The following is a 19,375-nucleotide window of genomic DNA, read 5'->3' on the forward strand; positions in this document are numbered from 1 at the left end:
CTCTAGTGGAAATAAGAATATATATTAATACATGTATACTGTATGGTTTTATGTAGCTGTTGGTGGACTACTCACCTGTGGCAGTCACCCTAATGAATCTGCTATCCTGCTCCTCCCCCTACTGTACATTTATGGGATTTCAGCCTACTGATATATACACGTTATACGGCCTCTGATATGGGCTGACGTTCAAAATTGTAACCAGTTGTTTTCATCTTCTTTTAAAATGTATCTTCAAAGTTTAATAATAATTCCCTTTTTACCTTGAGCAATAAACACAAATGGACACTTAAGTATCAACAACAACCATCAGTCACGACAGGCTCCTTCTCTGTTGTTTTACTACCTATTGCCTTGTTTATTTTGTTTATGCATCATTTATTTCATTCATTACTCTCCTTTAGATCAACTATGAAGTATTACTGTAACATTGTGTTTCATAGGATCCTGTTAAACCTGACAGCCTGTCTATGTACAGTATTGATCAATACAACTTGCAGAGGTTACTGTTTTTAATTTTTCTGATCCAGAGCCCATTACTACAACTGATTCTCAAGTGTTAAATGCTTTTATATTGTTACTTAATTGTTTGTTTGAACACAAATAACAGCTGCAACATTTTAAACTTGAACTTGTGAGATTCAAGTTGTAAAATGATTGTTGTACAGTGTTTTCTCCGGTCAAATTATAAGTCATCCACAATAGAGATGCATAATGTGAAATATTTTGACTACATTTTTTACTCTATTTTTGTTGTCCTTTAAAGTTGCAGTGTGTAGAATTTAGTGACATAGTTGTATGTTGCAGCTGAATATCCCTCACCTCATCCTCCCCTTCCAAACATGAAAGAGATAGTTTGTCCAGTTTGGGCTACTATAAGAAACATGGCGGCCTCTCTAAAGAGGACCCCCCCTGATGTAAATATAAAGTATTTCAATACAAAGGGCCCATTCTTAGGTAAATAAACCAACAATTAATAAATCATTTAGATGAAACACAATCGTGAAAACATCACAAGGATTATTTTATATAAGATTTCTGTCAATAGACCCCATTACCTAAATCTTACACACTGAACCTTTAAGACTCTAATCGTCTTTAGGATTTAAATGTACTTACTCTTTTCAATCAATATTTTTCCAACAGCTACATTTTTAAATACTGTTTACCATACATTGATAAGTACCTTACATATCAATTCAACTCATTCAAATCTGAGGATATCAAAAAACATGTTGTAGATGATGATGTAGATAGTTTGAATGTCTTGGGGGACACAACAGGAGCAGTAACAAGGCATTAAAAACAATTACGGTTATTTTTATATGTTTGAAGTATTGGTCACCATTTGCTTCAATATAATTGGATTTGGCTGAAACTCCCAAAGTGTTCTGTGGACTCAAACACTTCACCCACAACCTCCTGAGATGATGATGAATAAAGTTTCATTTTTTCGTGAAATATCACTTTAATATAATTCATATATATACTTTTATTAAAATGTCTATAGTGGATTTGCTCGTTCTTCAACTTTAAACTTCTGTCTCATGAGGAAACTCTTGTAGGAAACTTGTCTCCATCGACCCCCCTCGTTGTGAGGTGGCCCCGCCCACCGCCGCTCAAACCGGAAGTTTAGCTGTTGTTGTCACACTGGAAAGAAAATGGCTGCCGCTCCGACTTTTTCCCAATGAAGACGCCGATATTTCAATTTCATTTGGATTCCTCGCCCCGGAGCTGCTGTCCGCCGCTATGCGACCTCGAAGGCAAGTGCCCCCCGATCAGCGAGCCCCCCGTCGGCCCGCACCCCCCACGGCCGGGAACACCGTTAGCTTAGCGGGGAACTCGCAGCTCACCCACCGGGAACGGGGCTAGCATGTTAGCATTAGCCTCGCTAGCCTCCACGGCCACAGGCAGCACCGGGCTCGTCGCTGCTCAGCCTCGGTCCCCGCACCGAAGCACCGCCGCCCGGGTTCATCCGCCCTCGTCCCGGTGGTCGTTTCCCCCCAAAGTCTCCTCAGAGGAGGAAGTAGATCCACTCACCAGTGTTTAGCTGTGGCTGCTCGCATCTTTCAATGGAGTGGCAGTGGAGCCTCAATCTGAGTGACCAACCTGCCAGTCCACCGAGGGATCTGTGTCTGTACTGATCAGTCTTCTGTCTGTCTCTGTGTGTGTCTGTCTGTGTGCAGGGTGTGAATGGTCACTATAGGAAGGTGACAGCGTGGGACAGACAGGACAGCATCGTCTACCGTCCCTCGCCTTGCAGCTGGCGGTGGACCACAATGGTGAGCTCCATCTCCCCCTGGTCCTCCACACAGCCATCCTCAGGGATGGCTGTGCAGCGAATGAAATATTCCACCGCTGGTAAAGTTTGTGTCTGCCTTGTTTGAGAGTTCACATTGTTTCTTTCTCCCCTTCCTTAGCAACAAGTTTTGGAATATGCATTGGATCGAGCCGAGGTAAAAAGCCATTATTTCATGTTCTTCTCTGCAGGAAGAGGAAACCACTTGTTCTCTGGTATTAACTTCCTTTCTGAGTGATCTGATCACAAGGGGTCGGTACTTAGTGCAGGTCTGAATGTGTCTTGAGATCCGATCACTCGAATCACAGTGTGTGGCCGGGAGGTCGGTGGTAAGATCCCAGTCTCTGCCATTCCATGTGTGAACGTGTCCATCGGCCAAGACACTGAATCCCAAACTGCCCCTGATGGCTGTGCAGGCAGTGTGTCGGTGATGTGTGGTCGAGAAAGTGCTGCACATAGATGCACTTTGTAAATGTGTGTGTGCGAATGGTAAAACTGTTCTGTAAAGCCCTTTTTAAATGAGCATCAAGACTAGAAGAGCACTTTTTAAATACAGATTGAGTGAAAACAAGTAGTCAGGGTCGGAGCACACGTACTTAGCGCGCTCCAGTTGTGATCAAATCTCTCAGGACGGCAGTGAATACCAGGTCTGAACCATGTGAACGCTCTGACGATGTTACTCACACTCTCTCTGTCCCATCATCCATTAACGCAGTGTGTTGTCCATTATTTAGTACATTGTTGAAAGTGCTCGACAGCGGCCAGCCAAAAGAAGACTTTCATCCGGCGGGAGGAAGAGTTTGTATCAGAAGCTCTATGAGCTGTACATAGAGGAATGTGAGAAAGAGCCAGAGTTAAAGGTTGGTATTACTTCACACTCAGTTATTACCAGATCGTTATGGGCCGTGCATTTAAACCTTGTTTATTTCAATCTGCAGGGATTGAGCATTATTACTTTTAGAGACATTAAGCTGTGCATGAATTACTACTAATGCAAGAGAAGTAATGAGTTTCATATTGGAGATTTAATGATTTGTGAAACTGCATTTTCTACAGTAGGTCCTTTCTCAATTCATAGTGAAGTTTCAAGTCCATCCCTTGTTTTGTTTAGTTTTAATGAATCATAATATGCAACTAAAATGACCTTTGTCGTCAGATTGATTGATACTTTGTGGATTTAATCAACTAAGATTTTTTCCAAATAATAATTTGTTGATTCTTTACATCAGCAGCAAGTATATATGTATGTTTATTTATATATATATGTGTGTAAAGTAACAAATACCTGTCATATCTTTAACTTTAAAGAAAGTGACAGTGCTTCACTGTTATGTTTTCTTTTAGAAAAGAATAGTAAATCAGTATTTAAGAGAATGAACTGAGATTTTGTCCCTTATGTGCATTTTGTTTATTTGTTGTCTTTCTGAAGAATTTGAGGAGAAATGTCAATCTACTGGAGAAGCTGGTGTCCCAGGAGTCTGTATCATGTCTGGTCGTCAACCTGTACCCTGGGAATGACGGCTATTCTTTAATGCTCAGGGGCAAAAATGGATCTGGTAAGAGAAACCGCTTCAGCAGTTACCCAAGTCCATCCAGTTGTTTTTTGAATGTTTATGAAAATGGCATCATCTGCATTTGTTCACTTCTGTCTTCTTTTATAGATTCTGAAACAATCCGTCTGCCATATGAAGAGGGAGAACTGCTGGAGTACTTAGATGCTGAGGAGTTGCCTCCTATTCTGGTGGACCTATTGGAGAAATCCCAGGTTTGTATGCATGTGTGTATATGCATCCATCAGGTTGTAGATCAACTATTTTAATTTAAATATAAGAAAGTACTCTAAAGTATATATTACTAAGTGGAGAGCAAGGCTTGTCAAGGTTTAAGCTTTTGATTTGTGGGATAGCTTTTTATCTGTTGGTTGACCTCCATCATTTGTTTTGTATTACAGGTCAACTTCTTCCACTGTGGCTGTGTAATAGTAGAGGTGAGAGACTACAGGCAGTCTGGAAATACCAAAATGCCGACTTACCAGAGCAGACACATCCTTCTGCGGCCAACCATGCAGGTAATCTATCAGAAAGAACTCTCAAACTGTAAAACAAATAAACTAAGACACTCCTTGAGCAAATATTTGTTCATATCTGTGTTTTTGCCCTACAGACTCTGACCTGTGATGTCCATGCCATGACTAGTGACCATCACAAGTGGTCACAGGTAAATAAATCATCATGGTTTCTATCTCAGAGACACTTCATTGTCTTGATTCGCCTCCTCTCCTTCTTTACTTGATCATAATCGTAGGCAGTTCTTTCTTGAGTGTCTTTAGTCCAGCACATTGCACACGGGTTTTCTGTAGCGTCTGTTTTTCTTCGTTGCAGGACGACAAATTGCAGCTGGAGAGTCAGTTGATTTTGGCCACAGCTGAGCCTTTGTGTCTGGACCCTTCCATCTCTGTCACCTGCACAGCCAACCGCCTGCTATACAACAAACAGAAAATGAACACTCGCTCCATGAAACGGTACAAAAGACACTCACCGGGGTTGGAGTCAGTTCTCTTAGAACGGCATGGGGGAAAAAAATATACATTAACCGATATTTTTCTTGTGGAAATGAAAAAGTATTAGAAGATACATACTTCTTGTGTTTGTCTGCATTATAGGTGTTTCAAGAGACACTCTCGAGCTGCTCTGAACAGGCAGCAGGAGCTGTCCCACCTGCCCATACCACCACAGCTACGACTCTACGACTACCTACAGAGGAGGAAGGAGAGGAAACCTGCTCCAGTCATAGACCTGAAGATCTCAAAGATCGGAAATGTAGGAAGTCAAAATACATCCAATAGGAAAATCATAGTTACACTGTGTACATACTCGGATATGATGATGTTCACAGAGGCATTTAACTTCTTAATAGACCTTCTCTCACATCATAAACATTGTATCCACCTGTGTCTGTCTCAACACTAACAGATATAAATGAAACTTGAGCTTCAGTCATAAATTACTTCTAAGTTCCCACTTTACCATTGATGAGGAAAATCTCCTCACCTGCTATTGGCCTGTTTTCATTCTGCTCTCTGCCTTGTTTTTGCTCATTCTGTTTTCCCTTCTACTCTTCTACCATCTTTACTGTCATCCCTTGCAGTGTGTTGACATGTGGAAGCAGAGCAAATGCCAACTAACTGTACCGAAGGAAATTGATGTGAGTAGCTCAGTGTTCCTCTGTAACATGCGTAAACATTTGAGCACACAGCACTTAAAACCCACAGATCTCACTTTCCTGACCGTAATGCAGCCTGTACCAAACCAGATGGATTTGTTTGTGTGTTGCTTTAGGTGGAAAAGTACGCTGTGGTGGAGAAATCCCTGCAACTGGAGGATTCTCAGCCCACTACTGTGATCTGGCCTGCTGAGGTAAGTGTGGTGGCAGCAGCATTAACAGGCTCTGAGGGTATAGATCAATGTTGGTTGCTGTCAGAAATAATCGGTGGGTGGTGTGTAAAGTGAAATGCTCCATAGGAAACTAGAATGGCACTTAGTAGAACACAAACCTCTGCCAAGGCAGTCCCCTTAAATTCTTTCAGGCCGAACCAAACTGCACATACTCGTAGATATTAGTCCCATAAACATGCCTGACGCTCTTTTCCGCAACGTTAAAGAAGTAAACTTTAACTGTCGACTCCCTCTTCTGGACCATACAATTTAATGTGTACTTTCTTGGCCCATGTCCCATCCTTCTAACAAGTTTTCTGTAAATCAGTTCTCACCTCCTTTTAAAACCATTTTTCTTCACATTTGTCTTTGACTTTCTTTGTGCTCTTGTGTTTACACAGGAGGTTATCGATGACTACACTTTCGAGTGTGAGGTGGGGGGCCAAGCACAGAGGACCAAGGTGTCAATCTTCCAGGCGATGGGAGATCCACTAGTTTACGGGAAAATCTACTGTGCTAAAGAACCAAAAGCAGAGGAGGACAGCACAGACCTGAAGCTCATACATCCCCCGTAAGCACAGTCTCTGAGACTAATTCCGTGTAAGTGACTGACTTTGAAATGCCACTCTGATTCTTCATCTCTTTTGTCTCCTTCACAGATTCCTCATAGGCTCGAAGATCGATGCAGACCGGTGAGTCGCCGTGTTTTCTTTGGTTGAGAAGCTAATCCTGTCAAATACATAATTTTCACGGATATGCTATTTGAGAGCTTGGTATAAATTCTGTGTTATATCTGCTTGAAAGGTTTCTTACTCAGTACAAAGGAGTGTATGAGAAAGATGTGAAGTGTCAGGTCAAGATGTCCCATAACTCAGGCAGCGTGGGACCAGCGCCTCCCTCCCCCAGCAAAGATGAGGTAAGGGCATCTTTGCTTGGATGTAGGAAAAGTTTGAGGTGCCTCCAAGTTTATGAAACTAACTCAGAGTATTTTGTAAATGTTGAAAACAACCGACTTCTCAGCTGTGTTGCAAGATTAACCATGCTGTTCTCACATACCTCAGGATAATTTATCTGGAGGAGTTCAGTGCATCACTGCGGTAAAGAAACGTTATGTTTGAATGTCATCTGCAGGGTGATGGTATTTCTCCACAAGTCCAGATGTCTTTTTTGGGAAAAGGGGTAAAGCACAGACCCCCTCCCATCAAACTGCCTTCAGGATCAGGCAGCAGCTCCTCAGGTACATCTCAAGGAAACTCAAATATGTTATGATCCTACATTATTCCTATGGTAGAAAACAGATACAGACTAAACGGCACGGGGATCTTTTTACGAATATTCTGAGATTGAAAGATAAAAATGTGCATCCTTTGTCATGGCGTTGAAAGGTGATCCGGAAATTGTAGAACACGAGAAAGCAAAGTAGACAAGATCTGTTCATATACTTTCTGTTTATGAGAATGGTGTATTTATGTCAGCTCTTCTTTTCCTCTCAGGTAATCCATATAGTTCACAAATCACCAGTGGTCTGCTCAAGTGTCCTACTCCCCCTCCAGCCAAAAGCCAGTCTCTGAACAGGAAGCACTCTATGGAGCTGAGCCTGCTGTCGCCAGCTTCCCTCTCGCCCATGGGCTCCACACAGAGTGAGTAAAGCCGAGTCTAACAAGCTGTTTGGCTGCTTTCTGTCAACGGCCACAGCTACAGTTCTGAAAATGAGTTGTGTTGCAATATCTCACATAAGCTCCAAAGTTTTCCTGGAAATATGTGTTTTAGGAAATTATAAAAGTGTTCTTGGTAAAGATCCTGGTCTTAATAAATGTAGAAGCATAAAACTACTGGGACGTAACTGGAACTTTACAAATACAGAAAAAATTGCATCACCACGATCACTTTTCTCTGTATTTTATAACATGTATTGTGACTAAAGCCAGCTGGCATCAGATCGTCAGAAACTGAACTTTTCAGCGGTTGTTCAGGAAGTTTCTCCAAGTTTCTGTAAAGGAATCAAGTACTGAACTGACAGACTATGTGTTTTGAACCGTAGCTTTCACCCACTAACGTCCCCCTCTGTGTCTTCTTGATTCTTGTATATTTTGATGCACTTTCTCCTACGTAAGGATCGGGAACCCCAAAGCCATCCACGCCCACGCCCACCAACACGCCGTGCTCCACCCCGCATCCCACCGACCTTCTCACTGCTCCTCTCTCGGTGACCCCCACCCCCACAGACCCTCCCCTGGTTCAGAGCCAGCAGCCGGCCCTGCTCACCCCTTTCACGCAGCAGCAGCTGGCTCTAAGCCAGCCGCTGCCCCTCATGACCATTCCCCTGCCCACCATGGGTACGTCCATCACCACAGGAACCTCCTCGTCGCAGGTCATGGCCAACCCCACAGGGCTGAACTTCATCAACGTGGTCGGCTCTGTCTGGTAAGAGAATCAAAATCTCTGATGCCATATTGTCACTTGTTAGTCACTTTTCATGACCTTCCACTATCTCTGTAGCAGTCCTCAGAACCTGATGAGCGGGTCCAACCCCATGCTGGGTCCAGGCCTTAACCTGAGTGGAATCCTGCCACCTGGAGGCCTGATGCCCACCATGCAGTCCGCAGCACAGAGTGGTAAGAGATTTCAATGTCAGGTTCCACAATGTGTACTAAAATGTGAGGAATCTGTGTCCTTGTGACCTGCAGAGAGTAATAACGAGATTAAGAGTTTGTTTGTGATCTGTTTTGCAGGAAGTCACTTTGGCCTGAACAGCAGCACCGGACTGAGACCACTGAACCTCCTGCAGGTATGACTCTGTACCAGTTGTTCTGTGACACTCTGCTGCCTGAGCATATATTTGACACCTGGAATAGTGTCGAGCTGCGTGTGAATCAGCTGCAAAGCTTAATTTCCTCACATGTTCTTTTCCCTGCAACTCACAGTGTAGTGAAACCTGTTTTAATGTAGTGATTCCAAAGCCACAAGGGTGTGTATCTGTTAGTGTATGGTGCCTTAAATGAAATAGAACCACTCACCCTGACAGCATTAAGGCGACGGGTTGATTGCACACGCCAACGGTGACGTCAACATAAGACCTTTCCCTTTCTTACTCAAGCTTGAGGCGCGGTGACTCTTTGCAGTCTTCTTCTAAAAGATGGTTGTCGCCGCTTACGAATATAAAACCACACCACTACACAGCAGTTTCGTCTGTCGTGGAGAATTCTCCAAATTTGTCTCCTCCAGAATCCCTTGTTTTTACTCTTAAATCTCCCTTTAGGGGACATTTGTTAATATTTGTGGACCCTCACTAAGGAGGGGTGACAGAGATGTCTGTAGAGATGCCAAGTTGGAGTTGGACGGTGCAGGAACAGCCAGCCGCAGCTATGTCATTTCTGGTGCTTTCCACCATACGCCAGGACGACGCTGGGGAACATGTACAAAGATTTAGAGTTACCCTCCACTTCCTGAGATGCAGAGTCTCTTGGCCCATTGCAGAGGAACTAAGCAGAAGAAGAATAGAAATAATCTGAAGACACAATTTACTTCAGGAGCTTTGTCTTGAAATATCCCCTTTTATATCTTTTATAGCTTTGATATTGTGGTAGCACTGATTGTGTGGTTACCCTGTGTTGTTTGATTGGTTTTCTAACTCTCCCATCACCCCCCCCCCCCCCCCTTTGTAACGTTCCCAGATCCCCACTGGTCCTCTCATCTTCAACTCTCTGCAGCAGCAGCAGCTCTCTCAGTTCTCCCCACAGCAGAGTCAGTCGGCGACCTCCAGTCCTCAGCAGCAGGGCGAGACGGTAAGATGCACAGCCAAGTTTGCTTAGAAGAATATACAGTTAACAGGGAATTGATGAGTGAGCCAGTAACCTCTCTGGGCTGGGCTGGATGCCATACTGAAGCCAGAGCTCTAAAGGAAAAGTCCTCCCAAGAGAAGGTGGGGCAGCGATAGTTGGTCCAACAGGATAACGACCGAAGCTTATTAACAAATATGGCTTTAGAAAAGGAGTTTGAAATTTCCTGGGCGACCCAGCGTTGAGTCACAGTGGAAAAATCTACGGACTGACTGACTTCATGACACATGTGAGGGGAGAAGCTCATTGAAGAGCAGGTTTGAACACATCTGCCTCAAAGAATAAAGGGAGAAAAGCCCAGAATCTCAACAGTGCCAAGCTAATACGGACAAATTCCATCAGGCACTGTGGGAGAAGCTGTAACCACATGATGACTGAATCCTCACTGTTCTGGACTCACGGATGAGAACTAGTAAAATAAATATCATCTTTTGCTTTTTAAAACTTATATAAACAATACATATACTAATAATAAGTACATGTTCATGGCGTCATAATATATTTGTTATTATTTTGATTGAGAGTTTGTAACTTTGGAGAAATGTTATAAAAAACAGTTTGATCAAGTGTTCGTATCCTTGTGGTCAAAGCGTGGACGCCGATGGTTTTGAAGAAGTGAAGGTGGATCGTGTTTGTGTGCGATGACCTCACTGAGTTGTGTTGCCATGGTTTCTCTCCGCAGGGCGACCTGGGGTCAGATCAAAGTTTAGGAAACCAGCAAACGGCCGTCATCAACCTGGGAGTCGGAGGCTTTATGTCTCCACAGGCAGCAGGTATGAACCACCACCCCCCCAGTCCACACACACACACACACACACACACCATTGTCTCTTTGTTCAGTCCTCTAATCAAAACCAGTTGACATCATGCCACTAACTGGTACTAATAAGATCAGATGAACGAATGTATTCATTATTGTGATCCCTGTACATGACGAGTCAACATGATGAATTGTTCCTCTCTGCGGAGCATGTAACAACTGACAGGAGAGACTCAACTTCCCCTTCTCCTCTGCTACATTTCCTCTTTTGTTTCTCTGTTGTTGCTTTTTTTTGCCCCCCCACCCCCCACCCTTATGCCTTTCCCTTTTTGCACTGTTCCTATTCTCCTTCTCCACCTTCCTTGCTCACTCTCACCTTTCCGGGCTCAACCAATTCACGCTATTTAAAAACCTCCATGGTCATTGACCTGTGCTTTTGGCCTCCCTCCCTCCCTCCCTCTTTTTGCCTCTATGTGCATTTTCTCTCTTCATACTTGGTTCCATTCCTTTTGCATCTGTCTCGTCCTTCCCTCTGGGGCTCCCTCCCCCTCTCCCTCCTCCTCCTCCTCCCCCCTTAGTGCTGTCCCAGTTGGGCTGTGGGCTGGACGGGTCTGGGCGCCCGCTGCCTTCTCCAAGGCTTCAGCAGCAGCACCAGCCACAGATCCAAGTAATACAGCAACTTTAACATCTGTATACACATATATATACACTTTTCTGAAGGAGACGAACACTGAGACTAGATAATCGGCCAACTGTCCCGGTCCTTGTGTAGCCGGCTGAACTAGCTCACTGATGGTTAATCAGTTTATTAAAGTCTGAATTAAGAATTACTTATCAGGAGCTTCATAATTTCCTTAAACCTTTGGTAATATCTAAATATGTTTTTAAAAACCCGTTGCAAACCATGCAGTTCTGTGTTTTACAGAATAAAAATACATTTAAGGCTGAAGAGGCTGAATCTTCAGAACATTTACCATTGTAAAAAAACGATTGATCATATATTTGATAATCAATTATCCATCTAAACAGATGAAAACCCTTAGAAATTTATAACAATAAAGGCCTTTGCACAATAGATGTTTTATTTTTTATTTGCACTTTCTTAATATTTTTTGAACCCAAGCTTTATTACAATTATTTCTGACCCAGGTCGATTTTTCCAAGGATTTGCTTCAGTTTATTTGTCAATTTATTGAATTTATTTGTCTGCAGCTATTCATCGGCTATTTTGTCTTAAACATATGATGTGATGCAGCCAAAGTGAAGCTAGGATCAAACAGGCCACTCATCAAATTGCCTAAAGGCCTTAACTCAGAATATATCCCTCAATCATTTAAGTTTACTTCTAATTGGACTTGAAACTATTTCACCCCGGGTCTGATATTCATCCAAATCCTCCGTCACCACTTTCTTCGTTGAAATATTGTTTTTTATTTCTTTGTTGTAGATCCACAACATTCACTCCATCTTGTGTTGTATGTTTGTTTGATATGTTGTTTGACAAAGATCACAGCCGTCCCAGTTCTCCCAATAGCCAACTCACACACACACACACACACACACACACACAACACACACACAAACACACACACACCAGAGCTTGTGGCACTTCCCGGTGGCAGCGACTAACAGCGTGTGGAAGTGGGAGGCATGTTCTTACAAAGCACTTAGCAACATGTGAACTAGGGTTATCGGGTTTGTACTGTTGAGATGTTGCTGACTGCATTAAGACACATTACAGATGTTCGACTGTTTCACTGAAAGCATGAAGCATAAAGTGTTGAAAGATTTTTATTTTTGCCCAGTTGAAGTTGCTGACTTACTCTGAGCAGGGAGCACAGTTGCTGAGCTGCATGTGTGTTGTTGCGAGGATCCCGGCCAATAACCGCGGTCTCCAGAAGAGAACGCCACTGGTGCTGCTTGACTGTATCCTGCCTCTCCCCCCAATACCCCCCCACCCCACCCCCCCACCTGTATCTCTTCCCTCTCCTCACCTCCATCCGCAACCCAATAACCACCTCTTCTGTGTTTCTCTACTCCTGTCTGTCGTACCAGGCTTCAGTTCAGCTTCACTAACCCATGCCACTCATTAAATATATATATATATACACATATGTCTCTGACACTGAGCATGGTGCTGGTAATCTGTTCCCGTTTCAGGCTACATCCACATTACTACGTTTGAGTTTGAAGAGAAAGAAGCAGAGCAGAAACTGAGATGTTTGTTGACGTAGACGCTCGGCCACAGCGTAGCCTTCGCTGATTCGTCAGGCTCCTGTCACATGACCCTCTTCCGGAAGAAAACAACCGGCGTTAGCCTCGGCTTCCAGTTTAGAACGCAATGTGGATTAATCAATTACAGGCTTTGCTGACTCCTGTTGTCTAAACTAACTAAATTCCGAGTTTTACAACCGTTTACATGCCGAGGAGACAAGCTCTTAATCAAGCAGTCTCTCTGAGTGTTATCATCATGTTATGTGTTTTTAGTTGTTAGTATGAACAGATATTAAATGTGTGTGGGCACAGACTGATTTAGTGTGAAACGTTTTTTCATATGACAACGTAGTGATATGGATGTGCCTCATGCAGGAGTCTGCTCAACACTGGTGCCGGTGTTTCTGTAACGATGCTGCAGAGGTTCACACGTACCTCAGACCCACACGTGCACTATGTTGTCTGTAGTAACGCAAATTAAACTGCCACTGACATCTTTTGTTTTTCCATCTTTCTCTCTGCATGGGACAGTTGCAATTCTTGCATCACCAAATGCAGCAGCAGCAAATGGCTATGGGAGCAGCGGCTCCTCAGGGGGGGGCGCCACGGCCACATACCGCCAGCCAGCCAAGAAGTAAGAGGAAGAGGAGCACGCCACAGCCCCTCACGAAATCATGACAGACTCAAAATCACACTAACACAACACAAGATCATGAATGATCCATACTGTGCTCGTTGTCTGTCTCACTGTGGAGGCTGCAGACAGAAAAAAACAAGACTTTTTTTTGCCATTTGTTTGTCTTTTTCTAGCTGACAAATTCCTATGTAATGATCGTCAGAGGTTTTTGGAAAAACCCTAAACTGTGTCCACCATGAATTATGAGCTTTTTAGAACAGGGAGCCTTACGCTTAAAGAACCGTAGTGATATTTTTTGAAAAGAAGAAAAATGGTTCTGGTAGGAATTGGGCTTCCGCAGTGAAACATCGTCCCTTCAGGAAGACCAATTTGTTTTGAGGCCTGAGAGGATCATGAACGCACCGAGGATTCCTCGGAGCTTTCCTGGTCCTCCCGCCTCTGATTGGTGATCCCCCCCCCCAACCCCACCCCCTGGTAGAAACTGCCCTGTAAGCAAGGATCCCAACTGAGCTCATCAACACCAAATCCTCCACACAGCCATTACATGTGAAAATGCAAATCTGATCCTGGAGCAGTGCCTGGGGGCAGCTCTCTACCTCTCAGCCTGTTGGAAGTCCTTCTTCTGTAGGCGACCCCGACACAGGGCTCAACCAAGGTCTCAAGATCAACATGCAAGATGAGGAACCTGCTTTGGAACAGCACATTTTGAAAAGGCTTTTCTTTTTAAAAATTTGATCAGGAGCAATGAGCGTATTCTTACAAGACATCAATTGAGTGTGTGTGTATGTGTGCGTGTGAGGTGTTTCCGGACACTATGAAATAATTTTTTAAGCAGTCTTTGTCAGCAGTTTTATTGTTATTAAACAGAATATATATTGACAGTGGAAAATACAGCTTTTAGATAAAACAAAGCATGGTCTGAGGCTCTTTATTGATCTGTCTTCACACTGTGTTGAACTTTGTTGATGAGTTTCTGGATCTCTCTCTGTCGTACTGTTGCTCGGCTGATGCACTCCTGCAGCTTCTCTCCTGACAGGGACGTCCCACCTGGGCCAGAGGGAAAGATGTTTCACAGGGAGTTTATTTCCTCATTCAACTTCATACAGGGTTTCTGCACATACAACATTTAACTCCACATACAATTCACAAAACTGGGTTTATGCTGATATTTATGAAACCGGCACAAACAACAAAAAACTACCCCTGGCAAACAAATCATTACAAACAAGCTTTACTGATTTTACTGAAAAACTAAAAGATTAGAAATTACAAGATCATGTGGTTGCTTTCAAAACTCAGTGGGAATTTAAACTGCATTTTACTTCATATACTTTCTATAGAATCCAGCAACAGAGGGAGAAGTCGGATATAATTCAGATGCTTTCATTTATTTTGATTATTCATAGCAACGTTTTACTTTTATAATAGCTTCATTAAAATGAGTGACTTCGGAATAGAGAGAATCTTTCCCCCTTCATTCCCTCTCCTCCCTGTTCCTGCTATATGTAAATCAGGTGCAGCGAGTAGAAGAGTAAAGCTGACTGCAGATCAGTTACAAAGACTTAAGTTATTAAAAACCAGAGTTTATCTTTAATATTCAGCAGGAAACTTTTAAAATATGAAGAATTATAAACAATTTGGTGGAGAGCTGCAGAACTTCTGGTTCAGGAAGCTAAGGATCATGGGTAATATACACCTCAAATCAAAAGTCACTTGGACATGGAGCCGAACAGAATGAGTCCCCACATATGGGTTCAGGGGGCGCTGTTGATCAATAAAAGTTGCAAAGCTTTGACTGAAGCAAAGAATCATTTCCACTTGAGCCTCTAATCCTGCATCATCTGCAACATGACCTCTGATTTACTCTTGTTTTCATATTGGTTGATTGATTTATCCAGGGATGAACTACTTTCAATGCATGATTCGTGCTCTTAAAACAAACTGGCTGGTTGAACATCCTTCACAGCTCTGAGAGTTCCTCATGAGGAGAGAAGCCAGTCACTTCCCTCTGTGCATTCTGACCTGGTTTGTGTAAAGAGCAGAGTCGACCTTCTTCATCCGTCACCACAGCGAGCTGAGCGGTGGCCAGACTCTCCTCCTCGGCCGTGGGGTCTACGATCAGTATGGAGCTGCACACAGATCGGACCAGAGTCAGACTCACTAACACAGAATGACCTTTTCACCTCGTCCTGAAAAATCTGTCACTTACTCATCAAAGATACAGAAAGAGGTGGCGACTGGATGTTTCTGGATGTGAAGCCCACGTCTCTTCTCTAAATTGACCTCCGGTGCACTGGTCTCTGTGCTGATAGTCACCTCTGGGAGTTGCGCTGTGGGCGAACAGGAAGAAGTGAAGTAAACTTACGGATGAAAAGCAGCTCATTAAAAAGAGAGGTCACTTTTAATAGCACGTACTGTTCTTCAGAGCAGCCAGCAGGGCAACGATACAAGCATCCAACAAGTTCCCATCGTAATCGAGACACATCAGGTCACAGTAGAGCACCCAGCAGAGCTGCAACCACAACCAGCACAGTCACAACCAACCGTCCCAATCTTTACAGTTGTAGCAGTGTACGTGCACTACTCACCTTTCCTCTTTCAATGCACAAGTCCTCTGTTTGGATCACCTCAGAGCTGCCAGACCCAGAGGAAAACATGGAGGTTAGTAAAAGCATCGACAGGCATGAGGAGGGTTAACACCAGCTGCTTTCAGACATGAACTCCTGAGAACGTCCTGAGTTTGCCTTTTCGCATATGAGCAACGCTGCAAGAGATTCTCCGCTCTGACGCATCACACCACAGAAGTATCTGGAGCGGTCAGGTGAGGGTGGAGCAACGCAGAGGCAGGATGTACAGATAAATTCAACTGTGGAGATCATGTGTTTTTGATGAAAGCACGTGGACCAGATGATACCGCTTTAGAGAGATATTTCTATTCTTTTGCAGGTGCTTTTTCTGCTTTTGAATCAGGTGTGTGTTAGAAACCTCATCAACACACCCATTCCCTCGCGGAGAAGGATCTCCTGCTGTGCTCTCACACGGGCTCACTGACATTATCTGGAGATTTTACTCGCAGGTTTTGCAGGAGAAACTCTGGATGTCTGGAGATTACCCAGAGGTCAGTTCACGTCTGAAAGCAGCGACTCACTGATGAAAGCTGAGACTTGTCTGTTAAAATCTACGGCACCTTTCGATGACATCTGCGATGAACTGGCTGGCGGCCTGGGCCTGTTCTCCTGGCGGACCCGGTCGGAAGCGGGACGAGCACAGAGGCGGCAGGTCCACGTTGGGCACTAAGGAGGATGGACAGACAGCTGCAGTCAGTGATGGGTTGTTTATTAGGATCAAAATGGTCAATACATGAGACACATTCACAGTCCCATTAGACACAGTTCAGCTCTGAAAAATAAATACAACTACAACACATTTTCAGTCATTTTTTTATGACTTGTTGGTTTGTAAGATTAATCAAAAGCAAAAACTTCAGGACAGATTTCCATGAATCTTAGTGTAAGGATGTGATGGGGCTGTATCTGCATCAGGGGCAGATCCAAGATTCTTTTCCCCACTTTCATAAACATTGCGAAATGTGCAAGATGTTTTTCAACATTTAAAATAATTAATGGATCCTCATGAAAGAGAATAGGAATGTTAAGGGGAGTTATATTTACGAGTGTGTGTAATTAGTATTTTAGGTGAGTTTTGGGTCGGGTCTATATTCACACAGAGCACTTTGCCTGACTCCTGCTCCTGACACCTTCATGCTGTACTTACCGATGTAGCCTTTACCAGGCGCCTCCACTGGAGGATTCGTCAACTCCTGCACAGGAAGAAAACACAGAGAGTAAACATCGGTTTATCGGATCCAGAATCAGTGAAACGAGCTTCGTGATCATTTACCGCTTTGATCCCACAGATCACTGTCGTGTTTCCCAACTTCACCAGAGCTGAGCCGTCGGCTGTGGATATGGACCCTGAGCAGAGAGGAAATATAACACACACACACACACACACACACACACACACACACACACACACACACACACACACACACACACACACACACACACACACACACACACACACACACACACACACACACACACACACACACACACACACACACACGTTTGTGTCACAGATCAATCACAGGAATTCATCAACAACCCTGAAGGAGCAGAAATGAACACTCAGTGACCTGAGAGCCATAAACAAAGTAGTGCAATAGTATTTTGCATGTGTGTAAACGTGCATTGATCACTAATGGCTGATCATCATTGTTAAGATTTCAGACAAATAATAAAATAAATAATCTATACAATCGTTCAAAAACCAAAGACCAATCTTTGTTCTTGTCTTGACGACATTAACTAATTTTGGTGAAAATTTGAACTATTTAAATGGACAGTTTGTCTTTAACTTTAACTCTTATAACCACTCAGAATATGGTTATGTTTTATAAAAAGTACAACAAGCTGTTTATATAAATATGAAGCTTAATTCCATCGGCTCTGAGTCTCACCTATGTTCAGTGTCGTGGTTCTGAATTCTGACAACTCTCGTCCATCAGGTCTGCAGTTTTCTTTCTGAAGGGGAAACGTTTGGATGTTATATTGTTGTATTAAAGATAAATACTAATGTGTAACCTTCAAGTCAGAATGTGTGTGTTTTCAGTCACTGACCAGGAAGCTCCTGTGGTACTCCAGAGGCTCAGCAGTCCTGTGGGAACAAAGGAGGAAACCAAGCTTAATGGCTGCCACCGTTATCGTTTTAAAAATTATTATCAAATTGTATTGCAAATAAAAGCAGGACTCATTTCTGCTTTTGTTATACAACAATTCAGTCTCAGTTTGAGTGGAAACAAAGAGGAAACACAAAGTACAGATATCATGAAAACACAAAAAGGAAAACAAAACAACAAATACAAACAGAATTGGGGAATCGATCAGAATATCTTATCTAGTATGAAAGCAGTTTACAAGCTTTTTAGTTTAAGAGTCTTAACTCATTCTTACCATGACCTAAAATGGGTTTTGAAATACTTACATTTATTTTTACAAAACTTCCCTAATAACAGCAAAGTAAATAAATTTAAACAGCTGTACAGAAGGTCGTCATCGAACCGACAGATTCACAAAGTTTCTCCCCCATTCAAACTCTAAACCAACACACAAAACAAACACTACAACTCTTATGATTTTACTCAGATTTTGCACTGCAACTTTTTAGTGATCATGTGCAATATGTACGTATGAATATGAATTCCTTTACATGTGTGTGTGTTGTGTTTGTGCACTGGATCGAGTGCATTGTCTTTTATTCTGTTGCTGATCACAATAAAGGCTTTTTAATTTCTAACTTTATTAATCCCACAAAGAGGAAACTCACAGAGCAGCAGACAGTCAGAATGAGGAATTTAAAAAAGCCAATAGAATTTAAATAAATAAATAAAAACACAGAGTATGTACATAATGTACGATTGCACGAGGTGTAAACTGTATTTGTGCATTATGTCTAAGGAGAGGTTGAAATGGACAAATCCATACATGAGCATATACATATAGAGAGACTGTCTAAGTATAAAATGCTAGTACAAAAATAAAAAGATGTATATTAATATACAGGTATAATAGTGTACATTACGATATGAATAGAAAAACGTATGTCGGTGTATATATTTGGGGGAGATTCACAAAAAGAGGTTTGCATGTGGAATAAAAGGATAAAATAATATATAATAGATTGTCTGACAGTCAGATTTTAAATATGGACTGAAGTCAACACAGAAAGAGACTCGAACCATCATGAATCAATCAGATCCGCGTCACCAGCACCAGGTTCGAACAGCGCCACCTAGTTCCTGTTTCTATAACCTAGCAACGACCTGCTCTTCCGTCCTGTGTGTGTTTATCACGACGTGAGAGTAAAACTTGTCTTTAAAAGAGACATAAAAGTGGAGAAAGAGTCGAAGGTCCGAGGAAACTCACTTGAAACCGGCCGCCATGATGTTTTGATAAACCACGTGGGTCTGGTTTCCGTATTACGGTGGCCGGGAAGGAGGGAGGCTCATATGCGATTGTCCCACTTTCTCCTCTGATGGAAAGATGAGTCACTCGTAGTGGAAAACTGATTTCAAATAAATCTGAGATGCTGAAGGAATCGAACAGTTGCTTTTTTTGTTCTGTTATTTAT

The 19,375-nt window shown here is 42.9% G+C and overlaps 2 protein-coding genes across 4 annotated transcripts; one reads left to right on the forward strand and one right to left on the reverse strand.

Annotated features, from left to right (window-relative positions):
- Nucleotides 1-1,691: 1,691 nt before the first annotated feature.
- supt20 (SPT20 homolog, SAGA complex component) lies at nucleotides 1,692-14,094 on the forward strand. 3 transcript variants are annotated; one of them, XM_061086419.1, is made up of 24 exons: nucleotides 1,692-1,763; nucleotides 2,187-2,282; nucleotides 2,421-2,456; nucleotides 3,034-3,159; nucleotides 3,729-3,855; nucleotides 3,961-4,064; nucleotides 4,251-4,367; nucleotides 4,463-4,516; nucleotides 4,681-4,820; nucleotides 4,962-5,118; nucleotides 5,447-5,503; nucleotides 5,638-5,715; nucleotides 6,135-6,304; nucleotides 6,393-6,425; nucleotides 6,538-6,649; nucleotides 6,865-6,970; nucleotides 7,227-7,373; nucleotides 7,848-8,157; nucleotides 8,233-8,348; nucleotides 8,466-8,521; nucleotides 9,408-9,518; nucleotides 10,255-10,345; nucleotides 10,911-10,999; nucleotides 13,078-14,094. In XM_061086419.1, the coding sequence occupies exons 2-24, from the start codon at nucleotides 2,280-2,282 to the stop codon at nucleotides 13,222-13,224; spliced, it is 2,487 nt and encodes an 828-aa protein (XP_060942402.1). In that variant the 5' UTR covers nucleotides 1,692-1,763; nucleotides 2,187-2,279; the 3' UTR covers nucleotides 13,225-14,094. The 3 variants fall into 3 exon arrangements, with proteins under 3 accessions (XP_060942402.1, XP_060942399.1, XP_060942401.1); XM_061086416.1 differs by lacking the exon at nucleotides 1,692-1,763 and having other exon boundaries at nucleotides 2,195-2,282; nucleotides 8,236-8,348; XM_061086418.1 differs by lacking the exons at nucleotides 1,692-1,763; nucleotides 10,911-10,999 and having other exon boundaries at nucleotides 2,195-2,282.
- On the reverse strand, nucleotides 14,019-19,205 carry exosc8 (exosome component 8). The gene is made up of 11 exons (XM_061086436.1): nucleotides 19,171-19,205; nucleotides 17,866-17,902; nucleotides 17,706-17,769; nucleotides 17,084-17,157; nucleotides 16,958-17,003; nucleotides 16,371-16,476; nucleotides 15,772-15,817; nucleotides 15,599-15,695; nucleotides 15,393-15,513; nucleotides 15,206-15,312; nucleotides 14,019-14,230 (listed from the first exon to the last, which is right to left on the reverse strand). The coding sequence occupies exons 1-11, from the start codon at nucleotides 19,185-19,187 to the stop codon at nucleotides 14,112-14,114; spliced, it is 834 nt and encodes a 277-aa protein (XP_060942419.1). The 5' UTR covers nucleotides 19,188-19,205; the 3' UTR covers nucleotides 14,019-14,111.
- Between the last annotated feature and the right edge of the window lie 170 nt (nucleotides 19,206-19,375).

This window comes from Limanda limanda, chromosome 14 (assembly GCF_963576545.1).
Source record: "Limanda limanda chromosome 14, fLimLim1.1, whole genome shotgun sequence".
Taxonomy (NCBI): domain Eukaryota; kingdom Metazoa; phylum Chordata; class Actinopteri; order Pleuronectiformes; family Pleuronectidae; genus Limanda; species Limanda limanda.

Bases quoted from the DNA above. Each gene is read 5' to 3' on its own strand.
- supt20 (XM_061086419.1), top strand. The intron at 5,119-5,446 runs GTAGGAAGTCAA...CATCCCTTGCAG, and splicing joins AGATCTCAAAGATCGGAAAT to TGTGTTGACATGTGGAAGCA. The intron at 6,650-6,864 runs GTAAGGGCATCT...TGTCATCTGCAG, and splicing joins CCTCCCCCAGCAAAGATGAG to GGTGATGGTATTTCTCCACA.
- exosc8 (XM_061086436.1), bottom strand. The intron at 16,477-16,957 runs GTAAGTACAGCA...CATCCTCCTTAG, and splicing joins GCCTGGTAAAGGCTACATCG to TGCCCAACGTGGACCTGCCG. The intron at 15,696-15,771 runs GTGAGTAGTGCA...TTGTGGTTGCAG, and splicing joins TGTGCATTGAAAGAGGAAAG to CTCTGCTGGGTGCTCTACTG.